General features: G+C 36.1%; 3 protein-coding genes across 4 annotated transcripts in view; 1 reads left to right on the top strand and 2 right to left on the bottom strand.

Annotated features, from left to right (window-relative positions):
* The window catches only part of LOC136820675 (integrator complex subunit 4-like), a 159,987-nt gene that overhangs the window by 22,513 nt on the left and 117,841 nt on the right, over positions 1-19,633 (bottom strand). Inside the window, exon 1 of one of the 2 annotated variants that reach the window (XM_067076872.1) lies at positions 862-1,008. The exons of the other annotated variant lie outside the window; for it this stretch is intronic. The gene's annotated coding sequence lies outside the window, so the exon portion shown is untranslated. Of the gene's footprint in view, positions 1-861; positions 1,009-19,633 lie in introns of those variants that run through there. 2 annotated transcript variants of the gene reach the window in all.
* On the bottom strand, positions 2,480-10,243 carry LOC136820679 (rRNA 2'-O-methyltransferase fibrillarin-like). The gene is made up of 9 exons (XM_067076878.1): positions 10,130-10,243; positions 7,169-7,264; positions 6,870-6,995; positions 6,685-6,779; positions 6,341-6,514; positions 4,107-4,239; positions 3,796-3,908; positions 3,470-3,615; positions 2,480-3,104 (listed from the first exon to the last, which is right to left on the bottom strand). Exons 1-9 carry the CDS (start codon positions 10,140-10,142, stop codon positions 3,080-3,082), a joined length of 921 nt encoding a protein of 306 aa, XP_066932979.1. The 5' UTR covers positions 10,143-10,243; the 3' UTR covers positions 2,480-3,079.
* On the top strand, positions 10,352-14,690 carry LOC136820683 (ATP synthase subunit g, mitochondrial-like). The gene is made up of 2 exons (XM_067076882.1): positions 10,352-10,466; positions 14,341-14,690. Exons 1-2 carry the CDS (start codon positions 10,379-10,381, stop codon positions 14,619-14,621), a joined length of 369 nt encoding a protein of 122 aa, XP_066932983.1. The 5' UTR covers positions 10,352-10,378; the 3' UTR covers positions 14,622-14,690.

Here is a 19,633-nt window from a genome sequence, read left to right as displayed (position 1 = left end):
AATACCGCCTTCCCCTTCACCATAGTTAAAATTTGGCACCAGTTGTTCGATTATACACCATGTATATATAATTTGGTATCTTTCGCGTCTTCTCTCGAGACTGTACATGTTGAGGTGTTTGAGCTTCTCCCAATAATTCAAATTGGGTGGAAGTTGGATCCCTTTTATAAAGGATTTTTGCAGATACTCCAGTTCTTGCATCAGGGATCGCTTTGTAGGAGACCATAGCTGGGAGCAGTATTCCAGATGCTGAAGTACCAATGTCTTCCAAAGAGTGATCATTACTGATTTATCTCTGGACTTGAAGGTTCTGTATATCCAGACACTTATACCCTTGACTCTGTCAGTGATCGTTTGAATGTGCATTTCATATGACAGGTTGTTTGATAGCAGGATACCCAGCAGGTCTTTCACTGCACTTTTTATTTCGTCCTATCTCATTTACACTGGGTGACGAATACCCCATGCAAATGCTCACCCCGTTCATTTGCCAGGATGTGCCTGACTGTCTTTGAAAAGAGGGTCTATTTCACAGGTACGGGCAAGTTTCAGAAAAATACTTAGAAAACATACTACAGTGTCAGAAACACTTGAGAAAGTCAGAAAATCAGGATAGAAGATAGGAAAGTAGAAAATAGGGGGAAAATAAGAGAGGGTGCATCCTGGTGGATGATATCGTTTGCCAACCGTGCGTCCAACGGAACGGGAGGGGGGTAACAAAAATTTTCTGGAATGGCCCATCATCATGAATGACCCCATCATAATAATAGCGAAGCTTTTAAAATCTAAGATTTCGAACCCTGCATGGCTTTTCATAATCCCAAACAAAACGAGCGCCATAGTTGAAAAATCGAAACACACCTTCCTTGCTTAGGAATAGCATCCCAAAAAACCTGACAATTCCACTGACTTTCCTAGTTGGGATTTTTCGAAAATAAATGGTCGGTCATCGGTCTTGGGTGATGGCAGGCAGCACACACTTCTTTTCTACCATTTTTCTTTCTTTCTGTTGATGTCAGCAATTTTTTCCGAGTTATGAAAAACCCGAGCTATGACGTCATAACTCGGTTTTTTAAGGTACACCTTAAATTTTCGAGTTAATTTTTTACACAACCAAGTTGGTCAATTGCCAAATAAAAAATGACTAATTATATCTCCGAATTATTTTAGTTTTTTGAGTGTGTTTTTAGCCAATTTAGAGCTCTAGATTTCAACCCCCCCCCCTCGGGCCAAACCATGGTTCGCCCTGGTGTCACTGAACGTATGTGTCCCCTAATATCAAAATGCTTCCTACGGTACTGATTCATTTTACTTTATAATACTTTTCTTTTATAGAAGTACCAGCAATTCAAGCTCTTTTCTACAAATTTTGAGCAACTTTTAGCTTAGGCATGAGAAGATCAAAATCTCAGGCCTTTCGGGGGCTTCGCCCCCTGAACCCCCACCACCAGGGCATAGCCCTAGAACCCGTTGGGGGCTTACCCCCCCAGCAAATTTCGCCCGCCTTTCCACAAGCCGAACTTGGCGTGGACCTCACTTTAATCAAATAACAATTCGGCGTGGACTTTGCATCGTTTCCACACTGGCCAAGTGACGAAAATTTTCCCCGGCCTCAATGCATTTACCAACTACCAGCAAGCAAGTGACGAATATTTTTTCCCCGATAAGGTATAAAAGTAAAGTTGAAAAGTACTTATGCAAAATGGGTACTTGGAAAATAAAAGTCCATAAAAGTCCCTTTTTCACACTTTCGAGAGTCTCTCAAAGGGGTACAAAAATTAAACTCCCTCAAAGGGTCATAAATTCTTGAAATTTGGACTAGAAGTTGAAAATGTTGGCAGTTTTCCCGGGATAGCCAGCATAAGATTAAAAAGGATTTTTTTCTAAAGGTACGGAAAATCTTCTGTAAGGAAACTACCCAACTTTCCAAGCCCATTTTTCAACCGGGAAAAGGATAATTACAAGGTCTCAAAAGAAGGTTGTCTATTGCTCATTCCGACATCGACATTTAACCTGACTGAAATTCGAGCCGTTACTAGCAACCCTGCGGGGCCCAAGGCGCCGAGTATGCACCCGGCACAGTGACAAGCCGTTACTAGCAACCCTGACCCTACCTAACTGTTAGTTAATCAATTCCAAACAACAAAACCCCCGGAAAATTTAAATGTCGATGTCGGAATGAGCAATAGACAACCTTCTTTTGAGACCTTGTAATTATCGTCTCCCTGTGAAGTAGGTCATTCTAACGATTAGCAATTACCGTTTTTCATGTGCCTAAATTCAGGAAATTCCGAGAATACCATACACTTGACAATCCAATTTGATTGTCAAGGGGGCTTTTGGATTGTTATAGGTAAGTACGGACGAACGAACATCGGTTAATTCATAGAACCTTCAGTCTAAAAATATTGACGTAAAAAGTTTGAAAAGCAGTGCTTGAGAACCGCATGTTCTTCGATTGATGTGTGGGAAGAAGTGATTTTCTGGGAAATATTATACATTTTTCTCTTCCGAGTACATACGAATTCAAATGAATTATACAACTCTATTAAAATGTCTTGTTACATTACATAAAAGTAAAAATTATATAAAAAGAAGCTATGTACTCGTTCAAGCCCACTCAAAAAATGGCGTTATTCGTTATTCAGAGAATCAAAAAGCAGGACTGTACTCAGTACTCCACTACTCGGCCAATCTTTTAACCATGATATAAGTTCGTGTTTCACAACATTTTGATGACCGTTCTGAAGCTGTCTAAAGGCTGCGTTCCATGCAAAGAGTTTTGGCAAATTACCTAAATTACCAAAAAAACTTATCGAAATTGATATTTAAAAAAAATTAAAAAACGCAAATTTACTAGAAAAATAGCCATAAAAGTGATACTCGAGTATGCATAAATTTTCTTTTTAAAACCAATGTCTGTCTGTTGCGTTGGCGGCATATCGTGTACATTGCCTTACCAGGGGTACCCAGAAACTTGCAAACAACTCTTGTTTTCAAACACAGCACCCACTATGTACATTTTAAAAGTTTCTTATTTCCTCATCTCCAATAAAACATTTCAAATTCCGATCCTCACTTATTCCTTCTTCTTGGGTGGTGGCCTATAATTTAAAGGAAAGCACAAATAAAGTTCGTGATGTAATCATAGTCGAATATGAGAGCTTCACTGGGCTCAACTTCAGTTATTTCAACTATTCGAATTCCTAATTGCAGCAAAATTAGCCACTATAAGAACTTTTAGGCTCAAATTGGCCCTAGTCCCAAAAAACCAACATTTTTTAAATAACCCCAGAAAGATATTACCTCAGAGGAAGTGTGCCAAATTTCAGTCACAGCCAACCACTTTCAAAGTCTTCAGGTATGACTGCCCCAAAGAATTGAGGGGATTGGCACATAAATACACATAGACATCACCGGCTTCTAGCTCAACTTAAGTTGAGGTGGAAATATTTAATGAGGTTCGTACCTGTAAGTTCCTACGACAACAGCGTGATCTCTTTCGTAGGGTTCTAACGTCAATTGTTCTTGTGGTTTTAATTTTTCAGCTTGTAATTTCTTTACCTCATCCGCAAATACTGCGGCTGGAGCGGCTGTGGAATCGATACAATTTGCCTGTAATAAAAAGGAACATATTTCGTCAAAGTCAGATAAGGAAACCTAAATCATTTAACAGGAGGCACAAAGGGGGGACTCAAAAACTTTTTACCATTCCACTGACAGTTTCTTTAAAATTGCAAGTACCATTGTTCATGTAAATCAATTCAGATGAAAGGTCGGAAAAGAGAAACTTACCTTTATAGATATGACAAAATGTCCACCGTTCTTGAGAAAGTTATGTGAATTAATGGCAACAATACGAGCTTGATCAGGTTGTGCAACGTCAGCAAAAACTGTGTCAACCATCCCTGAAAATGATGAAGTAATTGTTTATTTCAAAAACATGTTTAATTTGTTTGGGAACGGGTTGATATACCTGAAATGGTGTCCTTGAAAAAGCAAAAAAAAATTGTGTTAATTTTTTGCGTCCATTGAATACTTGCCTAGTAATATTCCTGTAATAAGGTAAACAGTACGATTGTCAAGAAACCAGTATATTTACTTACCAACAAGCATTCTGTATTTGTGTGGATGCCTGGCATCTTCAATGATTGGGATAATATTTGTCCTTTGTTTTGCAACATTCAGTAAATCACGTCCAGATCGATGAGAGAATTCAACAGCATATACTAATCCAGTCTAAAGATCAAAACAAACTCTTCATAAATTATTCAAAACAGGATAAGATTGTTACATCCACCTTTCTCCATTAGGGACCTTTAGCATCTAGGATGGCGACTTGAATGAGGACGTGAAGCAAATCTTAAAATCAAATGGCAAATTCTATCCGATTTTACATAGATTTAATACCACATGGACAAATTTGAACTTAGTCAAGTTTTTGTAAAAAAAATGAAGTTATAATTCTCTAGAGATTCATATCAGTTAAAACTATTGTACTCTTCCTTAGGCTACGTCATATCTTCCTTCGTTTCGAGCTTAAAACTCCTACTCTTCGGGATATGCGCACTGCTCTTGTTTTGAATATTGAATTTCTCCAGATACATCGCATGCCAACTAGGGTTTTAACAAAACAATAGAGAGTTTCGAAACCTAAGCCAATCAGCTGTGTTTTAAACATTCTTTTATTTGAAATCTCTATTGATAAACTTCTTTTGTTAAAAACTTCTATTAAACGCTATTATGTTTAATCCGATTAAAAAGCAAATTCCTGGTGGGGGCCACTAGTGGCCGCATATAGCAGTGCATATAGACCAAGAGTAAGGCCTAAAAGCCTGGAGCTGTATATTATGTAGACTAACTCTTCCTTTATTGTCTTTGTCCCAAAGGCAACAACAAAAAAGAATTTTCAAGTCGTCTTGAGATTTGAAAACATCCATTAATTACCCTATTAAAATTCACTCTTCTCATGAGAAAATTGATATGAGAATAGAACCTAGCTGAGATCCTTACAATCCCCTAAGGGCTTTTTTGTTCAATCTTGCCGTACTTTTTCAAAGTCGCCCTCCTAGAGTTTCCCTATTAGATGCTAAAGGTCCCTATTATGGACTGAAGGGCAGAGAACACAGAATAAATTAAAGATTTTCAAAGATACAAGTGATACTTTTATGGACCTATCTGGTTATGCATTTAAACACATTTATAATTGATATCTACGTGACGTGACCATTAAACAATCATTCAGAACACAAATAGTGACGATCTATTTAAATTAGTCCTTTGTTTCTTATAAAAAAAACGTTTAGAAACCAAAATTTCATGCTCTTGAAATATTCTTTCATATTCAACACTTCGTGAGCAAAAAAAATCATCTATCTCATCAAAAAATTGATTAATTAGGCTAAGAACATTGATGTATGCTTATTAATAGTGATTCTTATAGATAAAGATGCGTTTTTTGAGCCGAAAAATTATTTGTTTACAAAAATCTGCTTGAGCCATCTTTTACCTACTTTCATGCAAAAAATCAGAAAAAAACATTGATCCAATATTTCACGAAGTCCAAAAACCTGTTTTTTACATTTTAGCCATTTTTTGGCCCAAATTTGCCCAATAACATTTTTATTTGATAATCGGACTCCGTCACATTCGAAGGTTTATAGTTATGTATCTTTGTGCAAAATATTATAAAGAATGAAAAAGCCAATCTCGAGAAAAGCTAATGCCTAAGTAATTGATAATGTGCTTATAAAAAATATCGAATTTGGCCAGTTTTTCTATAAGAACACGCCAAGCAACTGAAATCTCCTGTCTTAAACACACATATTCTTCAAAAGTAAGCCCTCATGAGCAAAAAAAAAACATCCATCCCATAAAAAAATTGAGTAATTTGACTAAGAACATTGATGTATGCTTATTAATAGTATTTCTTATAAATAAACATGCGTTTTTTGAGCCAACAAATTTTTTTGCAAAATTCTGCTGGAGCCATCTTTTACCTATGATGGTACCCTACTTTCATGCAAAAAATCAAAAAAAATTAACGATCCAATTTTTCACAAAGTCCAAAAAACCTGTTTTTTAGCCGTTTTTTGGCCCAAATTTGCCCCGAAAAATTTTTTCTCGAAAATTAAGGCTCCGTCACATTTTGGCCACCGCCATTTTGCGCCTTTGTACCAAAAATCAAAAGATTCATATGACTCAATCCTGAGAAAAGTTGGTAACAGACGAACGAACAAACAAACACAGGTTAATATATAGGACCTCCACCGGGGTAGGTCCAAAAAGTTGAAGCATAGAAGGAGAGTCCAGGAGAAAGTCCCTAAATCAAATCACTTACAGGACCGACGATATCCGATACGTGCGAAACTGTTGTTCCTGAAGCAGCTCCAAGATATAAAACTTTTGATCCAGGTGGCATATGAATTTTATCAACTCCACCCAAAATTGCAGCAGCTAATTTTGATCTAAATGGATTCCAGACTCGGTATTCTGTTTTGTTTCCTTCTTCGGCCTAAAAAAAATAGTTGAAATAAGTAAGAAAGATGTACCAAGATGTACGTTTTTTGGTCATTTGAGGTTGTTTTCAAAGAGGTTTAGCACATTTAGTACAAAAATAATTTGAAAATTAATAAAATGACTTTTTGCTGAAAATATCATAGACAGCTTAGATAAAAGACTTACATCGATTGACACTTTCTTTTCTCCATAGACAGTGTTTCCAGGGATGAGATTTAGAGTAACAAGGGCATCTTCCTTTCCTCTGGCAATGAAGACTCCTATTAATAAAAAAAGAATGGTATAGCTGTAAATAATAATAATTTATCTTCATTATAAAAGTTCTATTACTAGCAAAAGATGTCGCTCACCTTCATGTCTGTGTGGTTCAATAACAGTCTTCCTGCCACCTCTCATTCCACCTCGGCCCCCTCCTCGACCACCAAAGCCGCCTCGTCCACCACCACGACCTCCTCTTGGAGCACCTCTGCCTCCACCTGAAAAAATAATTGGGCACATGAAAATGAGCCAAATTGTTTCAGGAAAATTCGAGAATTATTGATTATGGCAGTATGAAAGCATTGAATATTGATTAAAAAAGCACAAACATGTTTTTGTTTAAAAAACATTTAAAAATACATCATGGCAGATGATGCTGAAATTTACATACCCCGGCCACCACCACCACGACCACCAAAGCCACCACCACCACGACCACCAAAGCCACCACGGCCTCCGCCTCCACCACGACCACCACCGCCAAATCCTGAAAGATAGGATAAGTTATTAAAATTCAAAAAACATAAGATTTTGATTAGTTGTATAAAAAGCTACAGTCCTCAATTAATTACTGGCATCTTTTAATCAAGTCCAGTTTTCACTTGATCAACAGCGAAAGAATATGACCCCAAACAAGTAATGAAGAGTCTTAACCCTTTCACTCCCACATCACCGCACAGCAGTTCCTTTGGGCCAGCATTATTCTATAAAAAGCTGACTTTCTTCTTCCTTGTTTTTCATCTTTATTTTTCCATTCTTTAAATTTTTTTGACGATATTCCACTCTGGATTATCTTGTTAAACGAGCACAAAACCAGGGGGGGTCTTGCAGTTACTCCTTGACACTATGTGGATTAACTGCAATTTTGGACATTTTCTACAGACACCACCACCCTTGCAGTTATTCCATAGTGTACTAACTGATTTTACCCTCAAAATTGGTGTACACCACCCCCAAAAATGCCAAATTTGGCAATTTTTTCACTGAATTCCTCATTTTTGATACCATTTTACTGGGTAAGTCTTATTAACGACCGTTCAAGAGTTAAATATCTCAATCATTTTCCAAGTTTGTTAAAATATCTTTCATGCCTTGCAGCCCTTGATTGAAGAAAAAATTTTGTGATTTTTTTTGACTTTTGAAAAAAATGTTTTGAATTTTTTTGCTTCCGGAATTTTTAAAAACCTAAAATTTTAAGTGAAAAATTGAAAAATGTGCTCACTTAGTACACCATATCCTACCAAAATCGACAATTTTGGGCTTAGGCACCACCCATGTTGCAGTTAGTCCACTGGTGGAGTAACTGTTTTCCTAAATTTTGGTTTATATACCACCACGGTAGTAATTGTCATAGTGTTTATATAATAACTGCATGACCCCCCCCTGACAAAACCGTTTTCTAATTCGAATTATATCAAAAGTTAGCCTTTTTTGTCTCTGCTGCAAATTATAATGAGACAGACTTTAGCTTTAAAATTACATAATATAACGTGTTGTGTGCAATAAACTGCGTACAAAAGGCATGATTGAATGTAAAAATTATTTTGTTGTTTTCTAATCACGCGATATGTTTATGACAACATCATTTTAAATTTTTTCTTTTACAAAATGCTCTAATGTTCAGCTAAACAGAGTGAAAATTTTAGCAACATAGCAGGCGTGGTAAAGTAATGTAATCTTGACTGAGGTAGTCTCTAAATGTAATTGTATGTTCTAAGAAAGTAGCTGTGAAAACTCCAGGACTGAAAGGGAGGGTTAAGTAATCTTTAAAAAATTGACTCTCTCAGCTTAATCCTCGATGCCCCATAGAAAATTTCCCCAACTTGACTGCTATAAAAAACCATACTACTTGTCAGGCCCGACCAGGACCGCTTCCAGACTATTCTCTCAGGTACCTAATAAACAAATAAAAATATCCTGGGTGGATATTTTTGAAACGCTAATACAGCAACATTAGGGCAAAAGAGGGAGCTGTAAAAAACATTTTCCCAAAAATTAATAAGTGGGGGTTGGAATAAGAATGTCCTGGGTGGTAAATTTTTGAAAAATTCATTAGCAGGGGGGCACTTAAAGAATTCAAATTCTTGTTTATGGAACAGCAAATCTCTTTACTGAGGGGTTTTAATTAAATGGCTTCCAGGCTATATTCTCGGCCTTATTGAATTTTTAGAACCTGAGATCCTAGGCTGACCCTAAAATCTTTTCTTTTCCGGTCCACCGGCCGGGGGAAATTTTTTTTCATAAGAACCAAATAGATAACAGATGAAACTTTTTTCTTAAAAACCTTTACTCAAGACTCATTCAAACTGTTCATTCCTATATAACATTCTTCAAAAAGTTTGTTTATTTAGCATGCTTTCTGAACGTTAAAGATCAAATAAATAGTGTTATGCATATTAAATCAATTTATTAGAATGAAGAGTTAGTTGATTCTTAGAAGAAAAAAAAACACACAAAGTACAGCTTTTTGTAAGAAAATATAAAGACAGAATGTGGGGCAGCACTAACAGCCAGAGAGATGAATTTTTTCTTCCTGATTTTTTTTATTAGAAATCGTGAAAAGGACCGAAAAAAAATTTTTCCCAGCCGCCCGCATGACTTTTTTTCGTCACCCGGTGGACCGGAAACAAAATGTTTTTTAGGGTTGGCCTAAGGTCCTAGTCACCTTCCTAAACTCTACTTTCAAACTGTACTTTAAAATACTTTAAAATCACATGCAGTTTTCCAGACGATAGTAATCTTTAAAATCGATAGCTATGGATATATTAATCGATAATAATTGATGTCTCATCAATATTCACAACTTTTTTGACCTTGATAAGCTATCGATTAATATCAATTAGCTATCAATTTTAATCGACAATCGATTTCAGCGATTACGACCGTTTGGAGTTTTAAGATCTTGAGGAATTTCAAATTTTATGCAAAATATTACAGTGGGAATTACAGCCACCAGAGATTGCAGCCACTGGAGACATCTATTGGCCTGAATTTTTCACATAGTCCCATGTGATAGTATGGATTCTGAAATGTTTCTTTTGGCTGCTTCTTCTGACACTGGCTATAGTAACTTACTTTTTTCAAAAAGTTGAAACAGCCAGGAGTTTTAAATTCCCCAAACCCCTACTGAACTGACAAATCACCCATTAAAAATATCCTTGAAATATAATTTTTGCGATTAATACCATTCGGTAAATCATTTTTAATGAAAAGTCTCGAAATAGCTTTTTTCTCTGCTACTTCATTCTAGAATAACTTGATCAGTTTCTTGACTTATCAAAGTTCTACCACCCTGTAACTTTCCCAAGAACATAGATTTCCGACAGTTGAGTAACAAGAAGCATAGACTTACCTGGTCGACCCATTGTGATTTTATAATTTCAGTTAGACAGCTTTCACCGGCGAAGTATAATGTTTTGGTTAGATTCCTTTCCCACGTGCAGTGCCTTCTACTTGAATTGTCGTAGCGAAACACCCTCCTTCATGGTGTCAAGAATATTCAATTAAAAAATGGGCATCACCTAATAATATGCGGCACGGTGGAGAGCAAAGCTGTAGTTATAACTTTGCATTCTGGGTTGTGGAAGTTTCTACGGACAAGATGGCGGCCAAAGCAGTGCAAGGAGTTGTAGCTCAAATTTCTGCACTGTCCCCAGCATTTTTAGTACGAGTTGGCTCAAGAGGCTTCAGTAAGAAACTTTGTTATTCGTAATTTCAAATAGCTTGATGACTTTTTAGCCCTTTTAAGGTTACCTTTATAGGAAATTCAAATTATTTTGCCCTCCACAGCATTGGATTTTCTGAAAGGACCCCGTTTGAATCATGTTTTTAAAAGTTATTTAAAGACCTGACGATATATGCTCAAGGTTTATTCGTGACGACCCACGATATGTCCCAGACCTTGTCAGGCCACTTGACGCTGCCCCTCCTGAAATCACTAAAATTTTGGTAAAAACAGCCTTTTTAGCAGAAGATCCAAGAAAAAGTGCCCTTGTTCATTTTTGGCCTCCAATGGGCGCTGTCCTGCCTTTCTAAAATATGGCCTGTTGGCTTACAAGTGTTTGGGTGCCAGGTTTTTTATACCTAGTAAGGAAATTAATTTTTGCTGTAACTAATTTTCGCGAGAAAGCCAGAGACAGCTTCCCTTGCGAAATAATTTAAGTTTCGCATGACTTATTTTCGTGACTATTCTTCTAATGTAAATTTTCACGGGATTTAATTTCGCGAATTGGCAAATTTTTACAGATTTTCACATTTTTCGTTAGTTTGATTACAAGATTTTATGTGTACAGTAGAGTCTCCATATATAACTCGAACGGTTAAAAGGAATTACAGAGACATTCAAGTAATGAAGACTCATTTAATAGAGTTTCTTAGGTGAAAGAATTTTTAGTGTAAAAAACTTAATTTTCGCAAGGATTAAATTTCGCGAATTTAGCGAGAGACAAGAGTTTGAAAATTTTTCGCGAAAAATAATCCTGCGAAAATTTATACCCTTACATATACCAGGTGCACCAAAAAAAAGTATATAGGTTTGTCGAGATATTGTGAGCTTCAGGATTTATATTTTTTGTTCACTCTTTTTTTATTGTATAGAGGATGCTCTAACTTGAATTTTGAGCTATTAATACATTAAATTTGAAAAAGTAGTTCGAAAGTTATTTCCAAAAAACTGACTTGTTTTCCATGTCGAAATTTCAAAAAATCATTAAAAACAGCAATCACGCTAAATTTCGAATTCGTACATGAAACTCAATGTTTATTAAGAAACTTTTACTTTTTCTTGACGCGTATGAGAAGCGTAAGTATATTTTGTGAGGACAAACAAACAAGACAGAACAAAATAGACAAACAATAATTTTCTTTTTATTCTCTTTCAAAAGATTTTACAAGCAAAAAAAAGGCTTTTCTGTGTACATACATTTTTCTTTGACCCCTCCACTCCCCCTGTACGCAAACATACGCTTTTGAGAAGACCTCCCTTCCCCTTAGTGCGTACGTACTATGTGGACGGCCCCAAAGTATCTTCAATGCATTTCTGGAGAAAAGCGAAGTAAGACTTGAAATAAGTGGTTGTAGACAAAGCAAAGTAGTAGTATAGTGAAGTTTTGAAGTAGCAAGTAGATAAAGCAATAGATAAACAAGTGAAGAAAGTATCAAAGTATAGCGAGTAGATGAAGCGCTAACGAATGAAGAAAGTTCCAAGGTAGCGAGTAGATAAAGCAAGAGATAAACAAATGAAGAAAGTAGCGAAGTAGCAAGTAGATTTTAAAGCAATAGATAAACTATTGAAGAAAGTGTGGGTAGCAGAATAGGTGTTGTCTTATAATTTTTTAACTTCACATTTTTGAGTTAGGAAATCTTTTTTGATGACTTCAAATCCAAGTGCTATATTTAAAGGAATTTAAACAAAATTAGTGACAGTGTCCCGTTTTTACCTTAGCTTTTTTCCCATTTAGGGGTGATAACGGGACACTTCAAGCAGTAATATTTGTTTAGAGCAATCTAGACCAACTGAAGTATATTTAGATGCAAACCTTTGCAGGTTTTGAAAGACTTAGAGTGTAGTTATGATTCCATTAAACTAGAAAATCAAGTTCGTAGTTTTCTTTTAAAAACTTTAGTGTCCCATAATTACCCCAACACACTTTACAGAGATAAGGTGCCTTGTTTGATAATGTGACTTACGATTTCAAACAGGGGGGGGTCGGTACTAAAATCTCAGACATACATGAGTACTAAAAGGATTTTCGCTAATTTTTGACATACCCCCACCTATTTTTTCGAAAATGTTATTTTAGTACACATGTACTAAAATTATTTTGAACAATTTAACATAGATACCACCCATTCTTTGCCCTTTTACGGCTTTAAATTTACCAAAATGGGGTCATTGTTACAAACCTAGTCGAATTTAGTGCATCAATCTGCAAAATAATATAATTTTATTACTAAACTGTGCTGAACTGTACATAAAAATATTTTCAAAAAATATTTAAAAATTTGGAAAAGTTCTGAAAGATTTCTGCAGATTTTTTCGAAAATTCCTGAAAAAAAAAATCAAATTTTTTCCAAAATTGTTAAAAAAAACTCCATTTTGGCTGATTTTAGAACAAAATACTAAGATTTTTCAAAAATTTCTTTAAGAGACCACCCTTTTTGGTATTTTAGTACACATGGTACTAGAATTATTTTTGAGCTTTTTTGCATACCACCACGTCACTAAATGTCATGATGTCTGAGATTTTAGTACCGACCCCCCCCCATGTTTCAAACCATAGTATCTTGATCTCAGAATTCAGTCAAAATTTAATCAAAGTGATTGCAGCTCTTCCTGACACTAAAGCTTGAAAAGTTCCTTCTAAAACTACGAAAATTGATTTTTATGGTGTCATGTGAAACTTTTGTTGAAACATTAAAAGTTTAATGTTAGAATAATCTAACTAGACATTCTCTAGCTTTCCTAGCTAGAATGATCTCCAAAATCCTCCCCATCTGAATCCAAATCTATAATAATAACACCATTTTTAGGGGGTGTCCCGTATTTAACCCTTTATTTTAACTGTCCCGTAATTACCCCAGATAACTATAAAATGAGTTTAAAAATCAGCCAAGATAGTGGGGTCATTGCTTAAATCTCAGCCAAATTTGAGTTTTAAAAAGTGTTTTTACACTCTCCATACCTAGAGGTTATATTTCCTAGGCTACGTCTATATCTGCCTTCGTTTCGAGCATAAAACTCCTACTCTTCGGGATATGAGCACTGCTCTTGTTTTGAATATTCAAATCCTCCGGATAAATCGCATGCGCACTGAGGTTTTAGTGAAACAATAGAGAGTTTTGAAACCTAAGCCAATCAGCTGTGTTTTAAACATTCTTTTATTTGAAATATCTATTGATAAACATCTTCGGTGAAAGTTGTCTATTATGTTCAAACCTTTTAATAAGCAATTCCCAGTGGGGGTTACTAGTGGCCACCTATAGCAGTGCCTATAGACCAAGAGTAAGGCCTAAAAGCCTGGAACTGTCTATTGTGTAGACTAATATTTCCAAACTAATTGCAAACCTTTGCCAACTAGTGAGAGCTACAATGTTCTTCGTGTACACAGGCTTGTTTAAAGCAAACTAACTTTTTTAAATGATCAATTAGGTCCATAAGATCACAAAAACAAGTGGTGTGAAAAATTTTAACAATTTTGCTGGTCCCCATGCGACGTCATCACTTTTGCTTGGGCTTGAAAATGAAAGTGAAAGTGAAAGTGAAAATTAGAAGCTCAAATGTGGCTCAAATGAATGAAAGATATTTATTCAAGGATTCAAAAAAAGTTTTTATTTTTTTATTTTCCGATTTATTTAACATTGGTGTTAGATAGTTATAATTAAATACTAATTTATACCAACTATTGACAAAAATGGGGCTTAATTGATCATTTAAAAATTAGTTGGTTTCTAACAAGTCTGTGCACACGAAGGATGTTTTCAGGACATAGTGGCTCTCACTAAACCACTACTTTCCCTTTATGAAATGCACTTTTGGGCTATATAAGATGATTTTATTTTTAGATGCTGCTGCCAAGCTGACACGTGTAACCATGCCCAAAGCGCAAAATTTTGCCAAAAATGCATCAGTTGAGATGGCTCCCCCATCACCTGGTGAATTCATGGGTCAATTGAACATTTTGAAAAATGATATTCTGGCTGGAAAGAGTGCTGCCCGAGCCTCCAACTTGACCGTCAATGAAATGGCTGCTAAGGGATTTGTTTTAGTTGAAGTTGGCCTCTGGTTTTACCTTGGAGAAATGTTAGGACGAAAATCCATCATCGGTTACAACCCAAAAGTTTGAGTTCTCTCTTCTGTAATTTTATTTTATTTTTATTGTGGAATACTGTAATACAATTCATACATGAAAGCATTTATCATTTCATTCAATATATTCTCTTTTGTAAGAAACAAGTGGACAGGCTGATTCAGGACATTTTAATTACTGACTCTGTACTGGTTTTTAAATCATCAAAATTAACCTTGTCCGGGGGGTAAATTTGCTCTGTCCGGGGGTAATTTGGGGTGTCCGGGGGTCAGCAGATGCTTGTCCGGGGGTCAGCAGATGCTTGTCCGGGGGTCAGCAGATGCTTGTCCGAGGGTAAAACCTATTGTCCGGGGGGCCAAAAGTCACCCTGTTCGGGGGGGTAAATCACTAAAAATTGTTATATCCTCCACCCCCTGTGTACAATTTTTTTCTGGAAGAGCCCATTCTTGATCCATAATTTTTTGGGTTTTTATAGTTTAAGGTTTAATATCAGCGCTTAGTGAGCGTCTCGGTAGATAGGCTACGTCATATCTTCCTTTGATTCGAGCGTACAACTCCTACACTCTTTTTTTATAAGCTCAAATTTGGCAAAAATGAGCAAAATGCTAAGTATACCTCCAAGCTGAAATGCAAAAAAATCCGTGCAGCTTTTCTAAAACGCGGACCTTTTTAGGGTTGCTTTTAAAGCTGCTTGAGCTTTCTTTCCGTACCTGTGGCGCCAAATTTCAAAGGAAACTTTCATTCTTTGACCGGAATCAATGTTCCGACTTTAAAATACAAAATTTTCCTTAACCCAATGAAAATCAACAAATCGAAGTCTAAGCATAAATTAAGGCTGAAAATGAGATTTTGCTAAGAATATTGAGCCTCGACCCGATTTTCCTTAATTTTAAGCTAAACTTGAACACGGTCCCTTAGTTCGCTTTTACTTTTTTATGATTCTGATATATATAGCGCTCACGAAATTGTATCACGTCCAGTAAAATTAAAAAATTGATGCAAGTGGCTTTAAATACGAGATTTACTTTAAGATGCATCTTTATGGTCGAAATTGACAAAGATTTGACTTTTACTAATAGAGTTAGCGCTAATGATTTATTTTTAGGTTAATATTTAATTACGTAACAACCGGGTCCTGAAACTTTAAGGTATAAGGTCATCTAAAAATCCATAAGTGAATCCCTGAGAATGAGGGCTATTGGTCGCGAATTCGGGATTTGTGATCTTTAAAAATCTAGACACGCCCTAACTGGCCCGAGTAGAACTTGTCTGCTGACCGACAATCAAGCACTTGATCTTCGAGTGTTTTGATTGGTCGGCTTCTCTTCTTGTTAGCGTTGTCGTTGAAAAGCAGTCTTTTGACGATGCTGGTGTTCTTTTGACTTTGTCTTGCAATATGGCTAAGATAGTTTTGTTGCTGTCGTTTGACGTATTGAAGGATGTCTTCAGTCTTACAGATGCGTAAAACATCTTCACTTGACATGACGTGTCAAGTGGAAAATTTTTTACATTGTTTATTCATCGATTCTTCTTTCAAGGCCGCCTCTCGCCATCTTACGAAGCATATTAATGTATAGGTGGATCGGATTCGCTGTTGTTGTTGTTGAGTGATATGGTGATATTCGACGTTTGACAGGAATATGTCAACCAACTGCGCACCATTGTATTTAGGAGATATACCCTTGTTTTCATGAATATCTTTCAATTGTGCAGTTTTCGAAAGCATCCACCGAAGGGGGACTTTCAAAATATCTGTTCTGAAGGCACGTTCCAGCTGGATATGGCAGTCTGTTCTTAGCGAACTAAAGAAAAAAGTCTGCTGGAAAAAAGTGGTCTGTTCTACTGAAGATTGGGACCAGCTGGAAAAATATGGTCTGTTCTACTGAAGATTGGGACCACTGGAAAAATATGATCTGTTCTACTGAAGATTGGGACCAGCTGGAAAAATATGATCTGTTCTTATGAAAAAATAGTTTGATATCTTATATTTATGAATAAGGTGTCTAAGAATTTCCTATCTGTTCTGAGGGGATTTCAAAAAAGTCCTGAATGTGGTTGCCTGGAGTGGCAGCTGAAAATTCTCCATCTGTTCTACAAAACATCTGGAAATTGCGGATATGTTCGAACTGTTAGCTGGAAATTAAGTTTCTGTTCTTAAAAGTCCTTCAATGTCAAGCTGGAATTTAGCGATCTGTTCTCATAAGATTTTGTCAGCCCTGACAGATAAGAACAGTTAACTCGCGTAAAATCAATCGCCTGGTAATTTCGTATCTGTTCTGAAAGTTTTTTTACCTCCTAGCTGGAAAACTATAACTGTTCTGAAGTAAAAATTTCTCCCCTGGAAAACGAGGAACTGTTCTTAATTTCGTGGAAATCCTTCCAGCTGGCAAATCAGAACAGATATTTGCAAATGTTAGGTCGGTGGCTGCTTCTGAGTTTTTTACTCATTTAGTTGTACTTGTTTTGAGCAACAGCTATTCTATTCTTAAGTCAATTTCTGCATCTTCTGTTGATGGTTGATTGAAGTGTATGACGTCTCCAAGATATATGAACACTTCAACATTTTCGATGACTTGATCATTAAGCGTGACGATAGATTGAGGATACTCATCTTGGTTTTCAGACTTGATTTTTATCATCATCGTTTTGGTTTTCTTTGGCGTTTATTTGGAGGTGAAAACAAACAAATGCTTCATCATTTAGGATTTTCAGTCCATTTTCTAATTACATGTTGTTTTTTTATAAGCAAGTGTATGCCCCTAGGTCAGGCTCGTGTATGCTTAAGTTCACAAAGCAGCCAGGCATAGTTTATGCTTATTTTATGCTTAAGAATCATGCTTATGATTCACCCCGAGCCAAGTTTTTTAAGTTTTTAATGAAATTTCAGAAATTTTGTAAAAATTTGTTCAGATTTTGGAAGCAGTGGAATGTTAGCTAGCCGTGAAATGTCTATTTTTTACTTGACCTCTACCAAACCTTTTTAAACAGATAAAAATGACCACTTGAAAAATATTTTAGGCTGACATATATGCTCATGTTATGCTTAAGAATTCTGCAAATCTGAGCCTTCATATGCTTATAAGCGTTATGCTTATAAAAAAATACATGTAAGTCTGAAATACTTTTGAATGCAAGTTCTAAGTCGTCAGCATAGCCAGCCCAGCCAACAGTGTGTTCACCGTAATAGCCTTTGGCTCTTTCATCTCTGGTTGTAGCCGGTGGCACGAATTCTGTATACTTCAGTTTAAGAAATCTAATTGTTCTCTTCACAGTTTTGCATAAACACATGCATAACATACAGGACATAATAATCCACATAAAGGTACCGTTAAAAGCCCAGGTCAAAATCATATATCAACGCTGTGCCGACGAATCGAGATTCTATTCATCGCGCAATCAACGAAGACAAAAGTAACCATGATGATCATCCAAGATCTTGGATGAAGTTCAAAGTTGATATTTTTATTCCCGTCGTTGAAAACACAACTAAAAAAGTCATCAATGCTTCTTTAAAAAGAGTCAGTGATAGAGAATCGTAACATAAAGTCTGTCTATTAATTCGATTCAATTAAAGTGACATTTCCATAATTTATAGTTTAGTAATTTCTGTTATACATTTGGGGGTCATGTAAAAGATTTCTTTCGAAAGAAACTCACTTCAATTACACTCGGAATGGAGGTTTCTGGGGAATTCGTAAATAGTAAACTGCATACTGATACAGTCTGCTAGACATTAATAAGGTAATATTTGCTCTTCATCTTTGATTCTTTCTACAGTGATTAGATTGACACATGCGCGATAAAATTTCTATTATTGGTCTTCAGAGGTTAATATATTCTTTGAAAACTTAATCTCTGATACTCAGGGTAACATCAGGGTTGTATAGTGGTGGGGATTCTGGACCCCCTTGTCTCGAACACCAAGAAGAAGTTCGAAAACATCATCTGGAGTTTGTGCTAATGATGTTGTTGTTTTATAATGATTCGAGTAGATTTATTATGGTAGACTCGATAAATCTCTGGTAGATAGATTCGAAGAGCCAATTCTGCACAACGTGGTCGAACGCGGAGCTCAAATCGACGAATGAGAAATAGAATGGCTTTTGTGTTTTGTCCGAAATTTGTTGAAGTCTTTTTCTTTTGTCACATATATGCCGCCTGCGGTTTCTCTACCCCGTCTAAATCACGTTTTTTTCTATACCTATACGCAATTAACTTCTAAGATCTATTCTCTACTTCGTGACTTTTTCGAATGTTTTGAACCCAGGCTTTCGGGCTTCAAACATTCGATTTTTTGACGTCACTTTAAACTTTTAAAGTTTTTAAAAATCTGAAATTTTAAAAAGAGGTCTCAAAAAAGTCATAGAAACGCGAATCGAGTTTTAATTGGATAGTATTCCATTTACTTAAGCCTTTGAAGTTAGTAAAAAAGTCGAAAAAGGTGATGAATTTCCAAACGATGAAAATTTCACTTTTGCGGGAAATTACAAAATCTAAGAGGGAAATTACAAAAGCTAGGAGGGAAATTACAAGTTCGCGGGAAATTACAAATTAACGTAAGCAAAAACGTCAATCGAATTTCAATCAACCATGAGATTAGTACTAATAATCTCATGGTTATAAGGGAAATTTAAAACATTTCGAAATTTGACCGAGGGTAATTTATCCAGAATTTCACGAAAATAAGCATGGGATTCCTGGTTAATCTCATGGTTTGGATTGAAATTCTAACAATTCTGAAAGACGTCAATTTAACCAAGGACACTTGTATAGCGTAGCTACGCTATACAAGTGTCCTTGATTTAACACTGGTAATCGTCAAAATAATATGGAACTCACTAACGGAATGAAAAATCCCGGTTTTTGGTAAGGTGCTTGCCCTACACAGGTCGCTGATATCATGATTTCGGTCTGTGCTTTATCTGACACCCAGATGGTGAAATTTTCCCCGACGGGCGGACCCATATTTTCAAGACCAGTTTAATTAATTCTAGATTAAATTGAGGACGAATAAAATGAAAAAAGAGACGCTCACATGATGTCCCTCC

The sequence above is a fragment of the Clytia hemisphaerica genome, unplaced genomic scaffold (assembly GCF_902728285.1).
Source record: "Clytia hemisphaerica strain Z4C2 unplaced genomic scaffold, Clytia hemisphaerica genome assembly, whole genome shotgun sequence".
NCBI classification, from domain to species: Eukaryota; Metazoa; Cnidaria; class Hydrozoa; order Leptothecata; family Clytiidae; genus Clytia; species Clytia hemisphaerica.
Note: the sequence above shows the minus strand (reverse complement) of the source record. Positions and strands in the feature narration are given on the sequence as shown.

Bases quoted from the DNA above. Each gene is read 5' to 3' on its own strand.
- LOC136820683 (XM_067076882.1), top strand. From the start codon at position 10,379: ATGGCGGCCAAAGCAGTGCAAGGAGTTGTAGCTCAAATTTCTGCACTG. The intron at 10,467-14,340 runs GTAAGAAACTTT...TTTTATTTTTAG, and splicing joins AGTTGGCTCAAGAGGCTTCA to ATGCTGCTGCCAAGCTGACA.
- LOC136820679 (XM_067076878.1), bottom strand. The intron at 4,240-6,340 runs GTAAGTGATTTG...TTTGATCTTTAG, and splicing joins TATCGGATATCGTCGGTCCT to ACTGGATTAGTATATGCTGT. The intron at 3,616-3,795 runs GTAAGTTTCTCT...TTTTTATTACAG, and splicing joins ATTTTGTCATATCTATAAAG to GCAAATTGTATCGATTCCAC.